At 58.8% G+C, this 19,614-nt stretch overlaps 1 protein-coding gene across 1 annotated transcript; it reads right to left on the bottom strand.

The window, feature by feature from the left end:
* Positions 1-13,160: 13,160 nt before the first annotated feature.
* On the bottom strand, positions 13,161-15,083 carry LOC132536522 (uncharacterized). Its single transcript, XM_060184524.1, has 2 exons — positions 13,582-15,083; positions 13,161-13,476 (listed from the first exon to the last, which is right to left on the bottom strand). Exons 1-2 carry the CDS (start codon positions 15,081-15,083, stop codon positions 13,161-13,163), a joined length of 1,818 nt encoding a protein of 605 aa, XP_060040507.1.
* Positions 15,084-19,614: the final 4,531 nt, after the last annotated feature.

Below are 19,614 nucleotides of genomic sequence, written 5' to 3'. Positions count from 1 at the left end.
TGTCTCTCCTGTGGAGAATATCCTGTCCGTGTCTCTCCTGTGGAGAATATCCTGTCCCTGTCTCTCCTGTGGAGAATATCCTGTCCGTGTCTCTCCTGTGGAGAATATCCTGTCCCGTGTCTCTCCTGTGGAGAATATCCTGTCCCGTGTCTCTCCTGTGGAGAATATCCTGTCCGTGTCTCTCCTGTGGAGAATATCCTGTCCCGTGTCTCTCCTGTGGAGAATATCCTGTCCGTGTCTCTCCTGTGGAGAATATCCTGTCCGTGTCTCTCCTGTGGAGAATATCCTGTCCGTGTCTCTCCTGTGGAGAATATCCTGTCCCGTGTCTCTCCTGTGGAGAATATCCTGTCCGTGTCTCTCCTGTGGAGAATATCCTGTCCGTGTCTCTCCTGTGGAGAATATCCTGTCCGTGTCTCTCCTGTGGAGAATATCCTGTCCGTGTCTCTCCTGTGGAGAATATCCTGTCCGTGTCTCTCCTGTGGAGAATATCCTGTCCGTGTCTCTCCTGTGGAGAATATCCTGTCCGTGTCTCTCCTGTGGAGAATATCCTGTCCGTGTCTCTCCTGTGGAGAATATCCTGTCCGTGTCTCTCCTGTGGAGAATATCCTGTCCTGTCTCTCCTGTGGAGAATATCCTGTCCGTGTCTCTCCTGTGGAGAATATCCTGTCCCTGTCTCTCCTGTGGAGAATATCCTGTCCCGTGGTCTCTCCTGTGGAGAATATCCTGTCCCTGTCTCTCCTGTGGAGAATATCCTGTCCCTGTCTCTCCTGTGGAGAATATCCTGTCCGTGTCTCTCCTGTGGAGAATATCCTGTCCCTGTCTCTCCTGTGGAGAATATCCTGTCCCTGTCTCTCCTGTGGAGAATATCCTGTCCCTGTCTCTCCTGTGGAGAATATCCTGTCCCTGTCTCTCCTGTGGAGAATATCCTGTCCGTGTCTCTCCTGTGGAGAATATCCTGTCCCTGTCTCTCCTGTGGAGAATATCCTGTCCGTGTCTCTCCTGTGGAGAATATCCCTGTCCCTGTCTCTCCTGTGGAGAATATCCTGTCCGTGTCTCTCCTGTGGAGAATATCCTGTCCGCTGTCTCTCCTGTGGAGAATATCCTGTCCGTGTCTCTCCTGTGGAGAATATCCTGTCCGTGTCTCTCCTGTGGAGAATATCCTGTCCGTGTCTCTCCTGTGGAGAATATCCTGTCCGTGTCTCTCCTGTGGAGAATATCCTGTCCGTGTCTCTCCTGTGGAGAATATCCTGTCCGTGTCTCTCCTGTGGAGAATATCCTGTCCCGTGTCTCTCCTGTGGAGAATATCCTGTCCGTGTCTCTCCTGTGGAGAATATCCTGTCCGTGTCTCTCCTGTGGAGAATATCCTGTCCGTGTCTCTCCTGTGGAGAATATCCTGTCCGTGTCTCTCCTGTGGAGAATATCCTGTCCGTGTCTCTCCTGTGGAGAATATCCTGTCCGTGTCTCTCCTGTGGAGAATATCCTGTCCGTGTCTCTCCTGTGGAGAATATCCTGTCCGTGTCTCTCCTGTGGAGAATATCCTGTCCCTGTCTCTCCTGTGGAGAATATCCTGTCCGTGTCTCTCCTGTGGAGAATATCCTGTCCCGTGTCTCTCCTGTGGAGAATATCCTGTCCGTGTCTCTCCTGTGGAGAATATCCTGTCCGTGTCTCTCCTGTGGAGAATATCCTGTCCGTGTCTCTCCTGTGGAGAATATCCTGTCCGTGTCTCTCCTGTGGAGAATATCCTGTCCCTGTCTCTCCTGTGGAGAATATCCTGTCCGTGTCTCTCCTGTGGAGAATATCCTGTCCGTGTCTCTCCTGTGGAGAATATCCTGTCCGTGTCTCTCCTGTGGAGAATATCCTGTCCGTGTCTCTCCTGTGGAGAATATCCTGTCCCTGTCTCTCCTGTGGAGAATATCCTGTCCGTGTCTCTCCTGTGGAGAATATCCTGTCCGTGTCTCTCCTGTGGAGAATATCCTGTCCCTGTCTCTCCTGTGGAGAATATCCTGTCCGTGTCTCTCCTGTGGAGAATATCCTGTCCGTGTCTCTCCTGTGGAGAATATCCTGTCCGTGTCTCTCCTGTGGAGAATATCCTGTCCGTGTCTCTCCTGTGGAGAATATCCTGTCCGTGTCTCTCCTGTGGAGAATATCCTGTCCCTGTCTCTCCTGTGGAGAATATCCTGTCCGTGTCTCTCCTGTGGAGAATATCCTGTCCCTGTCTCTCCTATGGAGAATATCCTGTCCGTGTCTCTCCTGTGGAGAACATCCTGTCCGTGTCTCTCCTGTGGAGAACATCCTGTCCCTGTCTCTCCTATGGAGAATATCCTGTCCGTGTCTCTCCTGTGGAGAATATCCTGTCCGTGTCTCTCCTGTGGAGAACATCCTGTCCCTGTCTCTCCTGTGGAGAATATCCTGTCCCTGTCTCTCCTGTGGAGAATATCCTGTCCCTGTCTCTCCTGTGGAGAACATCCTGTCCGTGTCTCTCCTGTGGAGAATATCCTGTCCCTGTCTCTCCTGTGGAGAATATCCTGTCCCTGTCTCTCCTGTGGAGAATATCCTGTCCGTGTCTCTCCTGTGGAGAATATCCTGTCCCTGTCTCTCCTGTGGAGAATATCCTGTCCCTGTCTCTCCTGTGGAGAATATCCTGTCCCTGTCTCTCCTGTGGAGAACATCCTGTCCGTGTCTCTCCTGTGGAGAACATCCTGTCCCTGTCTCTCCTATGGAGAACATCCTGTCCGTGTCTCTCCTGTGGAGAATATCCTGTCCGTGTCTCTCCTGTGGAGAACATCCTGTCCCTGTCTCTCCTGTGGAGAATATCCTGTCCGTGTCTCTCCTGTGGAGAACATCCTGTCCCTGTCTCTCCTGTGGAGAACATCCTGTCCCTGTCTCTCCTGTGGAGAATATCCTGTCCGTGTCTCTCCTGTGGAGAATATCCTGTCCCTGTCTCTCCTGTGGAGAATATCCTGTCCCTGTCTCTCCTGTGGAGAATATCCTGTCCCTGTCTCTCCTGTGGAGAATATCCTGTCCCTGTCTCTCCTGTGGAGAATATCCTGTCCCTGTCTCTCCTGTGGAGAATATCCTGTCCCTGTCTCTCCTGTGGAGAATATCCTGTCCCTGTCTCTCCTATGGAGAATATCCTGTCCGTGTCTCTCCTGTGGAGAATATCCTGTCCCTGTCTCTCCTGTGGAGAATATCCTGTCCGTGTCTCTCCTATGGAGAATATCCTGTCCGTGTCTCTCCTGTGGAGAATATCCTGTCCGTGTCTCTCCTGTGGAGAATATCCTGTCCCTGTCTCTCCTGTGGAGAATATCCTGTCCGTGTCTCTCCTGTGGAGAACATCCTGTCCCTGTCTCTCCTGTGGAGAATATCCTGTCCCTGTCTCTCCTGTGGAGAATATCCTGTCCGTGTCTCTCCTGTGGAGAATATCCTGTCCGTGTCTCTCCTGTGGAGAATATCCTGTCCGTGTCTCTCCTGTGGAGAATATCCTGTCCGTGTCTCTCCTGTGGAGAATATCCTGTCCCTGTCTCTCCTGTGGAGAATATCCTGTCCCTGTCTCTCCTGTGGAGAATATCCTGTCCGTGTCTCTCCTGTGGAGAATATTCTGTCCGTGTCTCTCCTGTGGAGAATATCCTGTCCCTGTCTCTCCTGTGGAGAATATCCTGTCCCTGTCTCTCCTGTGGAGAATATCCTGTCCCTGTCTCTCCTGTGGAGAATATTCTGTCCCTGTCTCTCCTATGGAGAATATCCTGTCCCTGTCTCTCCTGTGGAGAATATTCTGTCCCTGTCCTCCTCTCTACTCTTGGATGGGTTGTTTGTTTTCTTGTTGCTGCATTTGCTGAGTTTCTGTCTCTTTCCCTCTCCATTTCTCTCTGTCTCAAAAAGTAAATAAAAAGCAGAGGCCCCTATCATCTTTTTAAAATAAACAAATAAGTAAAATGGGTGAGTTAGGTATTCTTGTGCTCTCCCACTGCCTTCTGGGCGCTGAGCTGAGAGGCCGCCCCATCCCCATCCCCAGCTCCTCCCTGAGGCCCCTTTAAAACAAGCGCAGAGGCGACCTACTCGGGGCCTGTCCTGGGACCCCAAGACAAGGGAGCCCGAGCAGCCAGCCGCTCGGCACAAAGAGACCACTGGCCCGAGAGACGCCCGTGCGAGCCTGCATTCACGGCAGCACAGCCGTGAATCCATCTGGCCCGTGGTGATTTCTCGCCATTCCCACGAGCCTCGCCCTGCGCACACCCACCCGGCTGGGCGACACAACCAGACCGACAAGGGCCGTGCGGCCGCTCCGTCTGGCCCTTTCCCCAGGCCCTTTGCCGTCTGCAGTATGAAGAAGCCGCCGTTCACTCTGCACCTGGAGAGGGGACGGGCGGCTTCAGGAGCTGGTCCGGAGGTTCAGGATACAGAACTGTGTTTTGTTCACGGACTGTCAGGCCAAACGGACCTGAAATTATGAAGTTACTTTGGGTGGTTCGGTTTTTTTTTCCCTCCAGGGTTGTCACTGGGCCTCGGTGCCAGCGGCACGGCCCCACTGCTCCTGGAGGCCATCTCCCTGTTTTACTGGAAAGAACGGAGAGAAACTGATAGGGGAGGGGAAACAAAGAGGGAGGGAGACAGACACCCGCAGCCCTGCTTCACCACCCGTGAAGCTTCTCCCCGCAGGTGGGGGAGCCGGGGGCTCGAACCCAGATCCTTGCACAGGCCTTTTTACTTAATACTACGTGCACTTAGCCGGGTGCTCCAGCGCTTACTCTAGGTGCTCCCTAGAACCAGCTTTTCAAAAGACTAACTAAATACTAAACTGAAGCAGTGGGCTTCAGGATCAAGGTACTTGTTTCTGCGGATTCTGTTAGCAGCTGTGGCCTCCACGACCGGCAGCTGAGAGGCCCAGGCCACGCCGAGCTCCGTGTGCGAGCTAGGGCCACCGTCCCTTCGGAGTTAAGGCCCTGCCTCCTCTGTCCCCACCAGGCCGAGGGTCCGAGGGGGCAGCCCTGTGGCGGCCTTTGTCTCCCGGCCCAGCGCTGTTCTCAGACGCGCTGGGGGAGAAAGGGGGCCCATCTTGCTGCAGGCTCTTCTGGTGCTGGGAGAAACACGCCGGATGGCAGAGATTAAGTCTTCCCATTCCATGTTAATTACATTAAATGATTTAGTTCATGATCATGATTTGAGTCATTTTCACCAGCTTTCAATTTAAGCCATGTCATGTTATTAAATATCTGTACAAACAGACCTTTCATTTTAGAAAGAAAGACATACCAGCAGGCTCACTCCCCCAAACATTAATTCTTTCTTCATGTGAAAACCAATGAAATTTCATGCCTTTAAATAAAGAAGTCAGCCAGCCCCCCGCCCCCCGCCCGCAGCTCCTGGGCGGTTCATCTGTGAGACGGTCCGGGCCCTCTGAGAGGACGGGCTTGGCGTTTCTGCCCTGAGCCTGGGAGGCGTCAGCCCTGACCCGACCGGCCACTGGGTGTGGGCAGCTCACTCCTCCAGCCTGGGCACAGGAGCTAGGGACCAGGGGCCGGGCGGTGGCACACCTGGCTGAGCACGAGGACCCGGGTTCGAGCCCCCGGCTCCCCCACCTGCGGGGAGAAGCTTCATGGGTGGTGAAGCAGGGCTGCGGGTGTCTGTCTCCCTCCCTCTTTGTTTCCCCTCCCCTATCAGTTTCTCTCCGTTCTTTCCAGTAAAACAGGGAGATGGCCTCCAGGAGCAGTGGGGCCGTGCCGCTGGCACCGAGGCCCAGTGACAACCCTGGAGGGAAAGGAAACAGAACTGCTCAGAGTAACTGGCGCAGCAGGGCCGCACGTGTCTCTGTCTCTGTCCCCCCCTCTCAAGTTCTCTGTCTCTAATAATAGGGAAAATTTTAAAAATTGAAAGGTATATAGGAAATGACAGCGAGGGGCCGTGCGCCTGGTGCCGGGGGGCTCTGGGTGAAGGCCCGGCTCTCCCGAGAAGCCCCCTCTCCTGGCCCCGGCTGTGCCGTCTGTGGGGCTCGCTGAGGCCTGTGTGGCGTCTGCTCCGGGGAAGCGGCAGGCTCAGAGGACGGTCCCTTCAGCCGGCCCCGTCACAAGACTGACTTGCGCGCAGTTACGGGTCACACGGGTGACGCTCATGCATGTCACGTGCCTGGTGGAGCCCTTTCAAACCTTCCAGTGTCACCAGGGACTCTGCTCGCCACAGGGTGCAGAACCTGGGTGAACAGGGAGGCTGAGGGGGCTGAGGGGGCTGAGGAGGGGGCTGAGGGGCCTGAGGAGGCTGAGGGTCTGAGTGGGCTGAAAGGCTGAGGGGGCTGAGGGGGCTGAGGAGGGGACTGAGGGGCCTGAGGGGCCTGAGGGGGCTGAGGGGCCTGAGGGGACTGAGTGGGCTGAGGGGATTGAGGGGCCTGAGGGGGCTGAGGGGGCCTGAGGGGGCTGAGGGGCCTGAGGAGGCTGAGGGTCTGAGTGGGCTGAGAGGCTGAGGGGGCTGAGGGGCTGAGGAGGCTGAGAGACAGAGGGGGCTGAGGGGCCTGAGGGGGCTGAGGGGCCTGAGGGGACTGAGTGGGCTGAGGGGGCTGAGGGGACTGAGTGGGCTGAGGGGGCTGAGGGGACTAAGGGGCCTGAGGAGGCTGAGGGGCTAAGGGGCTGAGGGGGCTGAGGGGACTGAGTGGGCAGAGGGGCCTGAGGAGGCTGAGGGGCTAAGGGGCTGAGGAGGCTGAGGGGACTGAGGGGACTGAGGGGCTGAAGGGCCTGAGGAGGCTGAGGGGCTAAGGGGCTGAGGAGGCTGAGGGGACTAAGGGGACTGAGGGGCTGAAGGGGCTGAGGGGCTGAGGGTGCTGAGGGGCCTGAAGGGACTGAGTGGGCTGAGGGGCTGAGGGGCTGAGGGGATTGAGGGGCTGAGGGGATTGAGGGGCTGAGGAGGCTGAGGAAGCCTGAGGTGGCTAAGTGGGGCTGGCCATGTGCTAGGAGCTCTTGTAAGGGTGCAGAGGCCTGGCGACCCTGTCTGGGGAGGCTGCGTTGCCCCTGGCTGGGGACCCGCAGCAGAGTCAGGCACTGGGCACTGTGTCCGCGCCTCCTCAGTCTCACGCTGCTTGGATTCCAAGCTCGTCTGAGGCCGTTTGAAGCCTCGTGAAGGAGCCTCTGCCATCTCCATTCCCGCCTCTCCTGCCATCCAGCCTCTAGGCCGAGGTCTGCCAGTTGCCCAGCTGTCTCCGGGAACGTGGCGGTGACTGGAAGGAGGGTCAGGAACTGCTCTCTCTGGACCCCGAGGAGACTCCTGAGGTCAGAGCAGTGGGCACGGGGCTCAGGCGGGTGAAGCCTTGTTGGCCCCAGGCCCCAGCTGTGCCTGAGGTGACTGGAGCGCCAGCTCCCTGTCCCATAAAATATGGAAGTGGGCTGGGGAGACGCCATCATGGTTCTGCAACAGACTCTCCTGCCTGAGACTCCCAGGTCCCAGGTTCCGTCCCCAGCACCACCATCAGCCAGAGCAGGACTCTGATCTTTCTCTCTACTTCTCCCTCATTAAAATAAAATGAATATTTCATTAAAAAAATAAATAAACGTACGTTTTTAAAAAAGTGGAAATGGAAGTACCAGTGAGATTGACGTCAGTAAGGCCCGCGGACGGCTCCTCACACAGGCTCCTCATGCGGCCCCGCATCGCCTCACGACTTGGCTCACTGACCTGCCCACACGGCCTCCTGAGCAGCCGGCCCCTTCGGTCTCTCTCCTGCCGGCTCAGCCGCCCCACACCAAACACAGGAGGTGACATTAAAGCCACTTAAAACTCTCTTCAAGTGACAGCGTAGTCAGTCCTAAACCACAGGCAACAAGACAAGACACAGACTTAAAAGGTTCGAATCCTTGATTAATTTATTCTTACTTCTCCGAATAAATATTTTTATGTAAAAGAGGAAGAACTACCTCATAGCAGAGCGGAGATGCCCCCACCCCCCAGCCCAGCGGAGACAGAGGGAGAGAGGGAGAGAGGGAGATAGGGAGAGAGGGAGAGAGGGAGAGAGGGACAGAGGGAGAGAGGGACAGAGGGAGAGAGGGAGAGAGAGACAGAGGGAGAGAGGGAGAGAGAGACAGAGGGAGAGAGGGAGAGAGAGAGAGAGAGGGAGAGAGGGAGAGAGGGAGAGAGGGAGAGAGAGAGAGAGGGAGAGAGAGACAGAGGGAGAGAGGGAGAGAGAGACAGAGGGAGAGAGGGAGAGAGGGAGAGAGAGAGAGGGAGAGAGAGACAGAGGGAGAGAGGGAGAGAGAGAGAGGGAGAGAGGGAGAGAGAGACAGAGGGAGAGAGGGAGAGAGAGAGAGGGAGAGAGGGAGAGAGAGACAGAGGGAGAGAGGGAGAGAGAGAGAGGGAGAGAGGGAGAGAGAGACAGAGGGAGAGAGGGAGAGAGAGACAGAGGGAGAGAGGGAGAGAGGGACAGAGGGAGAGAGGGACAGAGGGACAGAGGGACAGAGGGTCAGAGGGACAGAGGGAGAGAGGGACAGAGGGAGAGAGGGAGAGAGGGACAGAGGGACAGAGGGAGAGAGGGACAGAGGGAGAGAGGGAGAGAGAGACAGAGGGAGAGAGGGAGAGAGAGACAGAGGGAGAGAGGGAGAGAGAGAGAGAGAGGGAGAGAGGGAGAGAGGGAGAGAGGGAGAGAGAGAGAGAGGGAGAGAGAGACAGAGGGAGAGAGGGAGAGAGAGACAGAGGGAGAGAGGGAGAGAGGGAGAGAGAGAGGGAGAGAGAGACAGAGGGAGAGAGGGAGAGAGAGAGAGGGAGAGAGGGAGAGAGAGACAGAGGGAGAGAGGGAGAGAGGGAGAGAGGGAGAGAGAGACAGAGGGAGAGAGGGAGAGAGGGAGAGAGAGACAGAGGGAGAGAGGGAGAGAGGGAGAGAGAGAGAGGGAGAGAGGGAGAGAGAGACAGAGGGAGAGAGGGAGAGAGGGAGAGAGAGACAGAGGGAGAGAGGGAGAGAGGGACAGAGGGAGAGAGGGACAGAGGGACAGAGGGACAGAGGGTCAGAGGGACAGAGGGAGAGAGGGACAGAGGGAGAGAGGGAGAGAGAGACAGAGGGAGAGAGGGAGAGAGGGACAGAGGGAGAGAGGGACAGAGGGAGAGAGGGAGAGAGAGACAGAGGGAGAGAGGGAGGGAGAGAGAGAGGGACAGAGGGAGAGAGGGAGAGAGAGACAGAGGGAGAGAGGGAGAGTGGGACAGAGGGACAGAGGGACAGAGGGTCAGAGGGACAGAGGGAGAGAGAGACAGAGGGAGAGAGGGAGGGAGAGAGAGAGGGACAGAGGGAGAGAGGGAGAGAGAGACAGAGGGAGAGAGGGAGAGAGGGAGAGAGAGACAGAGGGAGAGAGGGAGAGAGAGACAGAGGGAGAGAGGGAGAGAGGGAGAGAGAGAGAGGGAGAGAGGGAGAGAGAGACAGAGGGAGAGAGGGAGAGAGGGAGAGAGAGAGAGGGAGAGAGGGAGAGAGAGACAGAGGGAGAGAGGGAGAGAGGGACAGAGGGACAGAGGGACAGAGGGACAGAGGGAGAGAGGGACAGAGGGAGAGAGGGAGAGAGAGACAGAGGGAGAGAGGGAGAGAGGGAGAGAGAGAGAGGGAGAGAGGGAGAGAGAGACAGAGGGAGAGAGGGAGAGAGGGACAGAGGGACAGAGGGACAGAGGGACAGAGGGAGAGAGGGACAGAGGGAGAGAGGGAGAGAGAGAGAGAGGGACAGAGGGACAGAGGGAGAGAGGGACAGAGGGAGAGAGGGAGAGAGAGACAGAGGGAGAGAGGGAGGGAGAGAGAGAGGGACAGAGGGAGAGAGGGAGAGAGGGACAGAGGGAGAGTGGGACAGAGGGACAGAGGGACAGAGGGACAGAGGGTCAGAGGGACAGAGGGAGAGAGGGACAGAGGGAGAGAGGGAGAGAGAGACAGAGGGAGAGAGGGACAGAGGGACAGAGGGAGAGAGGGACAGAGGGAGAGAGGGAGAGAGAGACAGAGGGAGAGAGGGAGAGAGGGACAGAGGGACAGAGGGAGAGAGGGACAGAGGGAGAGAGGGAGAGAGAGACAGAGGGAGAGAGGGAGAGAGAGAGAGAGGGACAGAGGGAGAGAGGGAGAGAGAGACAGAGGGAGAGAGGGACAGAGGGAGAGAGGGAGAGAGGGACAGAGGGAGAGAGGGAGAGAGAGACAGAGGGAGAGAGGGAGAGAGAGAGAGGGACAGAGGGAGAGAGGGAGAGAGGGACAGAGGGAGAGTGGGACAGAGGGACAGAGGGACAGAGGGACAGAGGGACAGAGGGACAGAGGGTCAGAGGGAGAGAGGGATCTGTGAGGGTCCTTGGAGCGAAGTCATTAAAAGCCAAACAGCACTGATTACGCTGACGCCACCTGGGCCAGGAAAGCAAAGCTCAGGCTTCCTGTTTCCTCCGGGCAGCGTAAGAGCTGAGTCCGGACCGCATGTGCTCTGAACTGAGTGGCAGTCGGGCCAGGTCCGCGTTCCGAGACAGATTTTCAAACTCCGGGGCGGGGAGGCGAGGGCAGAGGGGGGCAGAGGGGGAGAGAGCGGGAGGAAGCCGGGGCAGGCAGGGCTCCCGGTATAAAGTGATGCGCCCTCCACAGCCGCAGCTACGGCCTTCTTCTCTCTCAAGCGCCACGACACGACACGACGTTGGGGCCGGGAAACGAAAGCCTCGGGCCCCCGGAGGGGAGGCCCAGTCTGGTGTCCCCGCGTGACGTGACGCCGGGTTCACAGTCTCAGCTGCGCCGGGCCAGAAACGCTCGGGCTGCGGCCAGGCGGGAACCTTGGCTCGGAGTCAAGCGGGTTCTGGCTGCAGACCAGCCAGTCAGCGGGGCCTGTCCCGCGGCTTCTGATCCGTGTGGTCGGAGAGCTGGAGGACGGGGACGCTGCCTCCGCCCGGCCCGCCCGGCCCGCCCGGCTCGGTGTGGGAGTCCCGCTCTCCGCGGCTCTGGAATGCGTCTGGCCGTGATGAACACCAGATGTCTCCCGTGTCGTCGTCGTGCCTACCCTGGAGTGGTTATAAAATAAGGGCTTTTTCCAGCCTGTTTCTACGCAGAGGCGAATGCCAGTTTCCATTGGTTTGGAGGACACTTTTATTTCGAATAGCACAGGGCTGTTTTATGATTCAAAATGTAGTAGATTTTTTTCATGTCACACACAGTGCAGTGCTGCCTTAGAGAGTTTTTAACGGCGCAGGTTTTATTAGAAGTCATATGTGTGCGCGCATAGTAATATTCCCTGGTGTTTGATTTTATTTATGGAAAGTATAATTTAATCTTGATTTATGCATCCAGGGCTTCCCGAGAAATGAAGTGGTGCATTGTAACCCGCAGAAGCCGAGCCCGGTGCAGATGGAGAGAGCTGGACCGTGGCAGCGTGTCTGACAGGACCTCGCTCAACGGCTCGCACCTCGCCTTACGAGCGCGCCTTTCTCACAGTGGGGGATCTTGTTCTCTCTGGGGTCACAGACGCTCGGTGTGCGCCAAGCTGGGGAAGCAGCTAGCCTGACTCCTTCTCTGTCTGCTGAGCGTATCCTGCTAGCCCCTGGCCGCCTGTCCTCGTCCACACAGAGCCGTGGGCCATTCAGACAGAGCGGCGTGCGAGACAGAACACGGTGCCGAGACGTTCTGCGCCCTCCATCGGGCAGCAGGTCCGGTCACACTGCGTCTGTGCGCCTGGGGGGCTGGGGGGCTGGGGGGCGACAGGTCTCCCTCCTGGCGGGTAAGCGAGGCTCGAGAGGCGGCCGCCGGCCTCCGTCTTCCTCTGGGGGCTGCTCTGGAGTGAGGACGCCGCTCTCACTGTCGTTTAACCCAGGCGAGCCCACCGAGACGGCCACAGAACTCTCCTCAGCGATGCTGCACCGGGAAGGAGCGGTGTTCTACAGGCCAGTGTTGTCTCAGCGGTACACACACCCCACATTATTCTTATTCGTTTATTATGGGGTAGAGACAGAGAGAAACTGACAGAGGAGGGAGACGGAGAAGGAGAGAGGCACCTGCACCACGTGTGACGCTTTCTCCCTGCAGGTGGGGACCGGGGGCTTGAACCCGGGTCCTTGTACACTGTGATATGTGCACTCAACCGGGTGTGCCACCACCCAGCCCCTAAATTTTATTTATTTTTATTTATTTGTCTATTTATTATAGGGCAGAGGCAGAGAGGAATTGAGAGAGGAGGGGGAGGTAGAGAAGGAAAGAGACAGAGAGACGCCAACACCCCAAATTTGAGTTGCTAGACCAGTCCATCTACAAAGTTCTATCACCCCCACAAAGGATTTATCCGACGGGTTATAGAGAACAGCCTGAGCTATCTTCAACATGCGATCTGATCTCCTTGTGGAAAAAAGACAGGCATGGATCTGATCTAAAGGAGACAGTGATAACGGAGTGATTCGCTGCCAGAGCCCACCGCGTGGACGGGACGGGCCGGGCCGGGCCGGGAGGAGCGTCTGCGGAGAGCCCGGGAGAAGGCGTCTCGGGGCTGTGGGCTCCGCTGTCGGCTGCTGCGTGTGGAAGGAAAGGCCATGAGGCCTCTGCTCACCTGCCTGCGGTTATGTCCGGGGAGAAGGACTGGGGGGCCGGACAAGAGTGATCTGGACTGCTGGCACCATGGCCTCTGCACGGCCTTCTGCGGCCTCAGATCCAGCCAAAGTGCCGCACGCGAGCGGCTGGGGCGTGTGTGGAACGTGGCTGCCCCGCGTCACTGCTGCCAGGTGTCTGTGGTCTGACACATTGGGACAGGCCGCTTCCTCTCACTGCTGTCTCTGTGACCTTCCTAGAAAGTCGCACCTGTGGGATTTATGCTTGCTGTTTTCAGGAAACTTGCTTTCAAAGTAGTGAGGGAAACAGGCAGAAGTCATCCTATCAGGTGTGGCCTAAGGAAAGACGCCAGGCCACCAGCAGTAACTACAGCAGTTGACCAAAACGTCGAGGCCTGCTGAAAATTCCAAGAGAGGGCTGGACTTTCCTGAATTCCGATTTAAAATGCTGTACACAGAACTAGACTTCTACACTACAGAGACTTCTCACTTGACTGCAGAGTAGGCAGAATCACTGATATAATGTATTTTAACACCTGAAATTAGTTTTGAAGAGAAAGGATCATTGCTGTGCTTTCAAGGACGTCTCTCGGTGACAGTTCTCCGATGCTGTGTTCCAGCCTAGACAATGGGCACAAGCAAGACACACTTCAGACTGTCTGTCAGACTCAGTCAGCAGCAAGCGGTGCTGGGGGTGTGGGTACTGGGGGTGTGGGTACTGGGGTGTGGGTACTGAGGGTGTGGGTACTGGGGGTGTGGGTACTGAGGGTGTGGGTACTGGGGGTGTGGGTACTGGGGGTGTGGGTACTGGGGGTGTGGGTGCTGAGGGTGTAGGTACTGGGGGTGTGGGTACTGGGGTGTGGGTACTGGGGGTGTGGGTACTGAGGGTGTAGGTACTGGGGGTGTGGGTACTGGGGTGTGGGTACTGGGGGTGTGGGTGCTGAGGGTGTAGGTACTGGGGGTGTGGGTACTGGGGTGTGGGTACTGGGGGTGTGGGTACTGAGGGTGTGGGTACTGGGGTGTGGGTACTGAAGGTTTGGTTACTTAGGATGTGGGTACTGTGGGTGTGGGTACTGAAGGTTTGGTTACTTAGGGTGTGGGTACTGGGGGTGTGGGTACTGGGGTGTGGGTACTGGGGGTGTGGGTACTGAGGGTGTGGGTACTGGGGTGTGGGTACTGGGGGTGTGGGTACTGAGGGTGTGGGTACTGAGGGTGTGGATACTGGGGTGTGGGTACTGGGGTGTGGGTACTGAGGCTGTGGGTACTGAGGGTGTGGGTACTGAGGCTGTGGGTACTGAGGGTGTGGATACTGGGGTGTGGATACTGAGGGTGTGGATACTGGGGTGTGGGTACTGAGGGTGTGGATACTGAGGGTGTGGATACTGGGGTGTGGGTACTGAGGGTGTGGGTACTGGGGTGTGGGTACTGAGGGTGTGGGTACTGGGGGTGTGGGTACTGAGGGTGTGGGTACTGGGGTGTGGGTACTGGGGTGTGGGTACTGAGGCTGTGGGTACTGAGGGTGTGGGTACTGGGGTGTGGGTACTGAGGGTGTGGGTACTGGGGTGTGGGTACTGGGGTGTGGGTACTGAGGGTGTGGGTACTGGGGTGTGGGTACTGAGGGTGTGGGTACTGAGGCTGTGGGTACTGGGGGTGTGGGTACTGAGGGTGTGGGTACTGGGGTGTGGATACTGAGGGTGTGGATACTGGGGTGTGGGTACTGAGGGTGTGGATACTGAGGGTGTGGATACTGGGGTGTGGGTACTGAGGGTGTGGGTACTGGGGTGTGGGTACTGAGGGTGTGGGTACTGGGGGTGTGGGTACTGAGGGTGTGGGTACTGGGGTGTGGGTACTGGGGTGTGGGTACTGAGGCTGTGGGTACTGAGGGTGTGGGTACTGGGGTGTGGGTACTGAGGGTGTGGGTACTGGGGTGTGGGTACTGGGGTGTGGGTACTGAGGGTGTGGGTACTGGGGTGTGGGTACTGAGGGTGTGGGTACTGAGGCTGTGGGTACTGGGGGTGTGGGTACTGAGGGTGTGGGTACTGGGGTGTGGGTACTGAGGTGGCGCGTGGCTGTTCTGTGCCCAATCTCGGGTCCCGCAGACACTCTCCTAGAGGCGTGTGAGCAGACGGTGGGCGGTGCTTGATGTCCGGTGTCCGGCGCTCGGTGTCCGGTGTCCGGCGCTCGGTGTCCGGTGTGTGGTGTGCGGTGTCTGATGTCTGGCACTCAGTGTCCAGTTTCTGGTGCTCGGAGTCCGGTGTCCCGTGTCCGGTGTGCGGTGTCCAGTGTGTGGTGTGCGGTGTCTGGTGTCCGGCACTCGGTGTCCGGTTTCTGGCGCTCGGTGTCCAGTGTCCGGCGCTTGGTGTCCCGTGTCCAGTGTCTGGTGTGCGGTGTCCGGTGTGCAGTGTCTGGCGCTCGGTGTCTAGTGTCCGGCACTTGGTGTCCCGTGTCCGGTGTCCGGTGTCTGGTGTCCGGTGTGCGGTGTCCAGTGTGTGGTGTGCAGTGTCCAGTATCCAGTGCTCGGTGTCTGGTGTCTGGTGTGTGGTGTGCGGTGTCCAGCGCTCTGTGTCCGGTGTCCCGTGTCCGGTGTCCATTGTTTGGCGCTAGGTGTCTGGTGTGCGGTGTCCGGTGCTCGGTGTCCAGTGTCCGGTGTGTGGTGTCTGGCGCTCGGTGTCCAGTGTCCAGTGTCCGGTTTGTGGTGTCTGGTGTCCGGTGTCTGGCGCTCGGTGTCTGGTGTCCGGTGTCCATGTCCGGTGTGCGGTATCCGTGTCCGGTGTCTGGTGTCCATTGCTCGGTGTCCAGTGTGCGGTGTCCGGTGTCCAGTGTGCTGTGTGTGGTGTCCGGTGTGTGGTGTCCGGTGTCCAGCACTCGGTGTCCAGTGTCTGGCGCTCTGTGTGCGGTGTCCGGTGTCCGGCACTCGGTGTCCGGTATGCGGTGTCTGGCGCTCGGTGTCCGGTGTGTGGCACTCTGTGTGCGGTGTCCGGTGTGCAGTGTCCGGTGTGCAGTGTCCGGTGTGCGGTGTGCAGTGTCCGGTGTGCAGTGTCCGGTGTCCGAGCTGGGCGGAGGGCCGGGCACCTCCTGGAGTAGCCACGCTGGGTGCTGCTCACTGCTCACGCGTCCCGGTGCTGGTCACGCTGGCTTTGTGGCCAGGCTATGGCTGCACAGGTCTGCTGCTCACGGTGGCCATCTTCCTTGACAGGACAGACAGACAGGGAGAGAGAGGTGGGGGTGGGGGGAGAGAGAGAGAGAGAGAGAGAGAGAGGGAGGGAGAGAGGGAGGGAGAGGGAGAGGGAGAGGGAGAAGGAGAGAGGGAGGGAGAGGGAGAGGGAGAGGGAGAGGGAGAGGGAGGGAGAGGGAGGGAGAGGGAGAGGGAGAGGGAGAGAGGGAGAGGGAGAGGGAGAGAGGGAGAGGGAGAGGGAGAGGGAGAGGGAGGGAGAGGGAGGGAGAGGGAGAGGGAGAGGGAGAGAGGGAGAGGGAGAGGGAGAGAGGGAGAGGGAGGGAGAGAGGGAGAGGGAGAGAGAGAGAGGAGGGGGAGGGGAGGGGAGGGGAGGGGAGGGAGAGGAGAGCGTCGCCGCCACACAGGCCAGCCCAGACCGGAGCGCAGGGCACCATGCTGTCACCAGTGTCCGCCTCCTCCCGGGCTCCTGGCAGCAGTCTTCCCGCCTCAGGCCCCGCGTCTCCGCCAGCCCAGAGCGAGGCCCACGGCCTGGCACAGCCGTTCACGGACCGGTGGCAGAGCCGCGGCAGGTGTGTGCCGGCCAGGCGGGTGGCAGCTCCCGGCCTCCCGAAGACAAAAATCCTGTAAATCGACGCTTCCTTAATAAGGTGAATTGAAGAGCGACACATCTCAGGGCCACAGAGGAATTACAGCGCCCTGGAGGCTAACACAGAGACTGAGAGCGGAAATTGCCGAGGCCTCCAGCTGCCCGGGAGTCCACAGGAGCTTCCAGAGGCGAGCTCAGGGAGCCTGCTGCTTCCATGCGCCCGAACCCGGTGCCGCCCTGGAGCTGGAGCCTCGGTCTCCCTCCGGGCCCAGAGCCGGCACCCGCCCAGGACAGAGAGAGAGGCCGCCTGTGAGTTCTGCCTCAAAAAGGAAAGGCCGTGTCGGACACGCTCTCAGCTGGACAAGGGCTTCTCCAGACTGCAGCCCAGCCCCTGCAATCCACGTCAGGACACCCCTTTCCAGCTCTGTGTCTGTGACTGCGGGGAGGGTGGGGGACCCACGTCAGGACACCCCTTTCCAGCTCCGTGTCTGGGGCTGCGGGGAGGGTGGGGGACCCACGTCAGGACACCCCTTTCCAGCTCCGCGTCTGGGGCTGCGGGGAGGGAGGCGCAGCACAGAGGGGCAGAGAGGGGGCGCTGGGGCCTGGAAGAAGCCCTGTGGGCACCTGGACCACAGGCCACATCGGCGGATGTTTCTGGGCAGCGGGCGGGTCTGCTGAGGCGAGGCGGGTGTGGGGGGCGCTGGCTTCTAGCTGCGACTGACCCTCAAGCCCCCCACCCGTGGTGTCCTGCCCACTGCTCAGACTCTTCACACGTCCCAGCCTCTGTCCTGCGGAAGGGCCCCTCATCTCAGGACCGGGCCGGCTCCCGCTGCCCTCCTGGCCCTCGGCCTGGCCCCCGCCCCACTCCTCCCGCCTCCACTCTGCCCGAGTCTCAGTGGGGCTCTGGAGACGCCCGCTCAGCTGTGGGGGAGCAGAGGCCCGGGGTTGGTGTCCGGCTCGGTCTGGCCATCTCCCTCAGCCCTGCATCCCGACTTGGAGAGGCCTCTGAGTGGCCACTTTTAAATTTATTTAATAGAGACAGAGGAGTGGAGAGGGAAGGGGGAGAGGGAATGAAGCAGAGGGGTGCCCACAGCCCTGCTTCACCGCTCATAAAGTTCCTGCCCCTGCTGTAGGTGGGGACGGACCGGGGGCTGGGACTGGGGCCCTTGAGCATTGTAACGTGGGCTCCAGCGGCTGTGACACCACCCAGTGTCTGGTGTCTTTCCCTCTTTCTGGTGCTGAGATAAAATTCCTCCCACCTAGGGAGCATCCGTTGCCAGAAAATCACATTTAACTTAATTATTTATTTTCGCAGCCACAGAAATCCTCTGCTGGCGGCCAAGAAGCTATTTTTTGCAGTTTTTATGAGCGATGTTGGCGTGTGGAATATGGACAGAGCACAACTGAGCCCGTGGAACTGTCCACCTGGGGCACACAGGTGAAGGCAGCGGGCTGCTGGCCCACGCAGGGCTCCGGACAGGTCACGTGCGTCGGCAGAGGAGGCAGAAGGCAGGCACAGACCCAGCCTGTGTGTGTGTGGGGCATGCTCGAGGCTGCAGGCTTTGCCCCTCAAGCCCACCAATGCCTGGTGGATGGCGCACTGGGTCCGTGGCCACTTAGTCGGCACTGGGTTGGTGTGCGACGCCGGTGCAGAGAAGCAGAAGCAGAAGCAGAATTAACCGCCAGTCACCACGTGCGCTTGGATGGACCCACTAATGTCACCTGGGAACTTGCAGCCGGAGTCCTGCAGAGCTGTTCAATCCCAGGCCACCCAGGGGACCAACCGGAAACTGCTGGACTAGCATTTGCTTTAATGTGCAAACCAGGAGGGAGTCTGATCCACTCAGGAAAGGGTGCACGGTCTGAGGACCATGACTGTCAGCTCGCTCCGCATCTGTCCACTTTATTTGTACTTGTAATTTCTACCGGCCAGGCCAACCTCTCTACCAGACCTCTCTGACAGCCCAACTAACCCTAACCACTGAGCATACCAAGGAGAAGGGACCCGGGACGACCAGGCCGGAAGCTGCCTTCCACGAGGCCGGAGCCGCTCTCTGCTGAACGCCCAGGCCAGGGCTCGCTCAGATGGAAAAACCCATCCGGAAACCAGGCAGGTGGGAGTGGGCTCCTCAGGGCCCAGGCCATGGGGGGCTTTGTGTTGCTGGCTCTGAAGAAAGAAGAGAGAGCCGAGAGCCCACGTGCGGCCATGTGTGGCCCGGCCCCGCAGCCCCTCCTCACGACGTCGTCTAGTCTGGGGACCGGGCGGGCCCTGCGGGCATCCGCTCTGTGCCGTCAGCTGCTCACTCGCTCGCTCGTGTGGGTGAGACGTGGCCTCGCCGCCAAGTTTGAATTGTGTGGCGGTTTCTGAGTGGCGTCCTGGAGGCCGCCTTGCCCGAGTCTGCCTTGCAGAGGGGGGTCTGGACAGGCCAGTGGGGTCTGAGGACCAGGGCGTCTGACCTTGCAGAGGGGGGTCTGGACAGGCCAGTGGGGTCTGAGGACCAGGGCGTCTGCCTGGCTCTGCACACCTGGACCCAGTGTGTGAAGCACCAGGCCGCTGGACCCCCGACCCCCGGCTCTGGTCCAGCCCCCCACAGGGCTCGGTTAGGGGGTCACGTGGAATCTGGGTGTCCGTCACCTGTAGGAGGCAGCAAAAGACAAAACAGCAGCGGGTACACCTGTCGGACGCCGGCTTGACTCTCAGGGGACGGTCACTGTGTACCACAATGGCTCCTGCCGGCACCCTTACTACCTGTGAGTCACCAGCATTGGGACATGCCATTTATTTGTTTACTTGTATTACCTTTATTTCGGGAAGAGGAGACAGAGAGGGAGAGAGACAGATAGGCTGCCCTGCCTCACGACGCATGAAGCTTCCCCCTGTAGGTGGGGACCAGGGGCTCGAACCCAGGTCCCCGCGCACTGTGACATGGGTGCGACCAGGTGCGGCACCACCCGGCCCCAGGCTGGGGATATTTTAACAAGAGAAGTCTGCAGTGGTGTGCTCTGGTCAACAGATATTTGCAAGCTACAGCAAATTCAATTAATTCCTTGAGCAACACGACCAGTTTGTTTTAGAGTTAGCTGTGATGGGGGGTCGTACGGATAATTTAGGAATTTAATTGATAGAATTAACTTGGGGTTCAAATTCAATTAGAGTAGAGAGAGATGTGATAGGCTCTCTCAGCTCGCTAACGACTGTAGAGAAGTCAGCTTATGGACATCCCAGCGGGCCTGGAGGCGCCTGGTGTCATCACCCTCAGGAAACAGACCTTGAGAGAAGGCCGCGCCCTCGTCGCTGGCGGACCTGTGTTCTGCCTGAGGGTCTCACCCTGCCCTCTGCCCTTTCTCCAGCCGCCTCTTT

Source organism: Erinaceus europaeus, unplaced genomic scaffold (genome assembly GCF_950295315.1).
Source record: "Erinaceus europaeus unplaced genomic scaffold, mEriEur2.1 scaffold_1241, whole genome shotgun sequence".
NCBI classification, from domain to species: Eukaryota; Metazoa; Chordata; class Mammalia; order Eulipotyphla; family Erinaceidae; genus Erinaceus; species Erinaceus europaeus.
Note: the sequence above shows the minus strand (reverse complement) of the source record. Positions and strands in the feature narration are given on the sequence as shown.

Bases quoted from the DNA above. Each gene is read 5' to 3' on its own strand.
- LOC132536522 (XM_060184524.1), bottom strand. From the start codon at position 15,083: ATGGACACCGGACACGGGACACCGGACACAGAGCGCTGGACACCGCAC. The intron at 13,477-13,581 runs GTAACCAAACCT...CCACACCCCCAG, and splicing joins CCCCAGTACCCACACCCTAA to TACCCACACCCCAGTACCCA.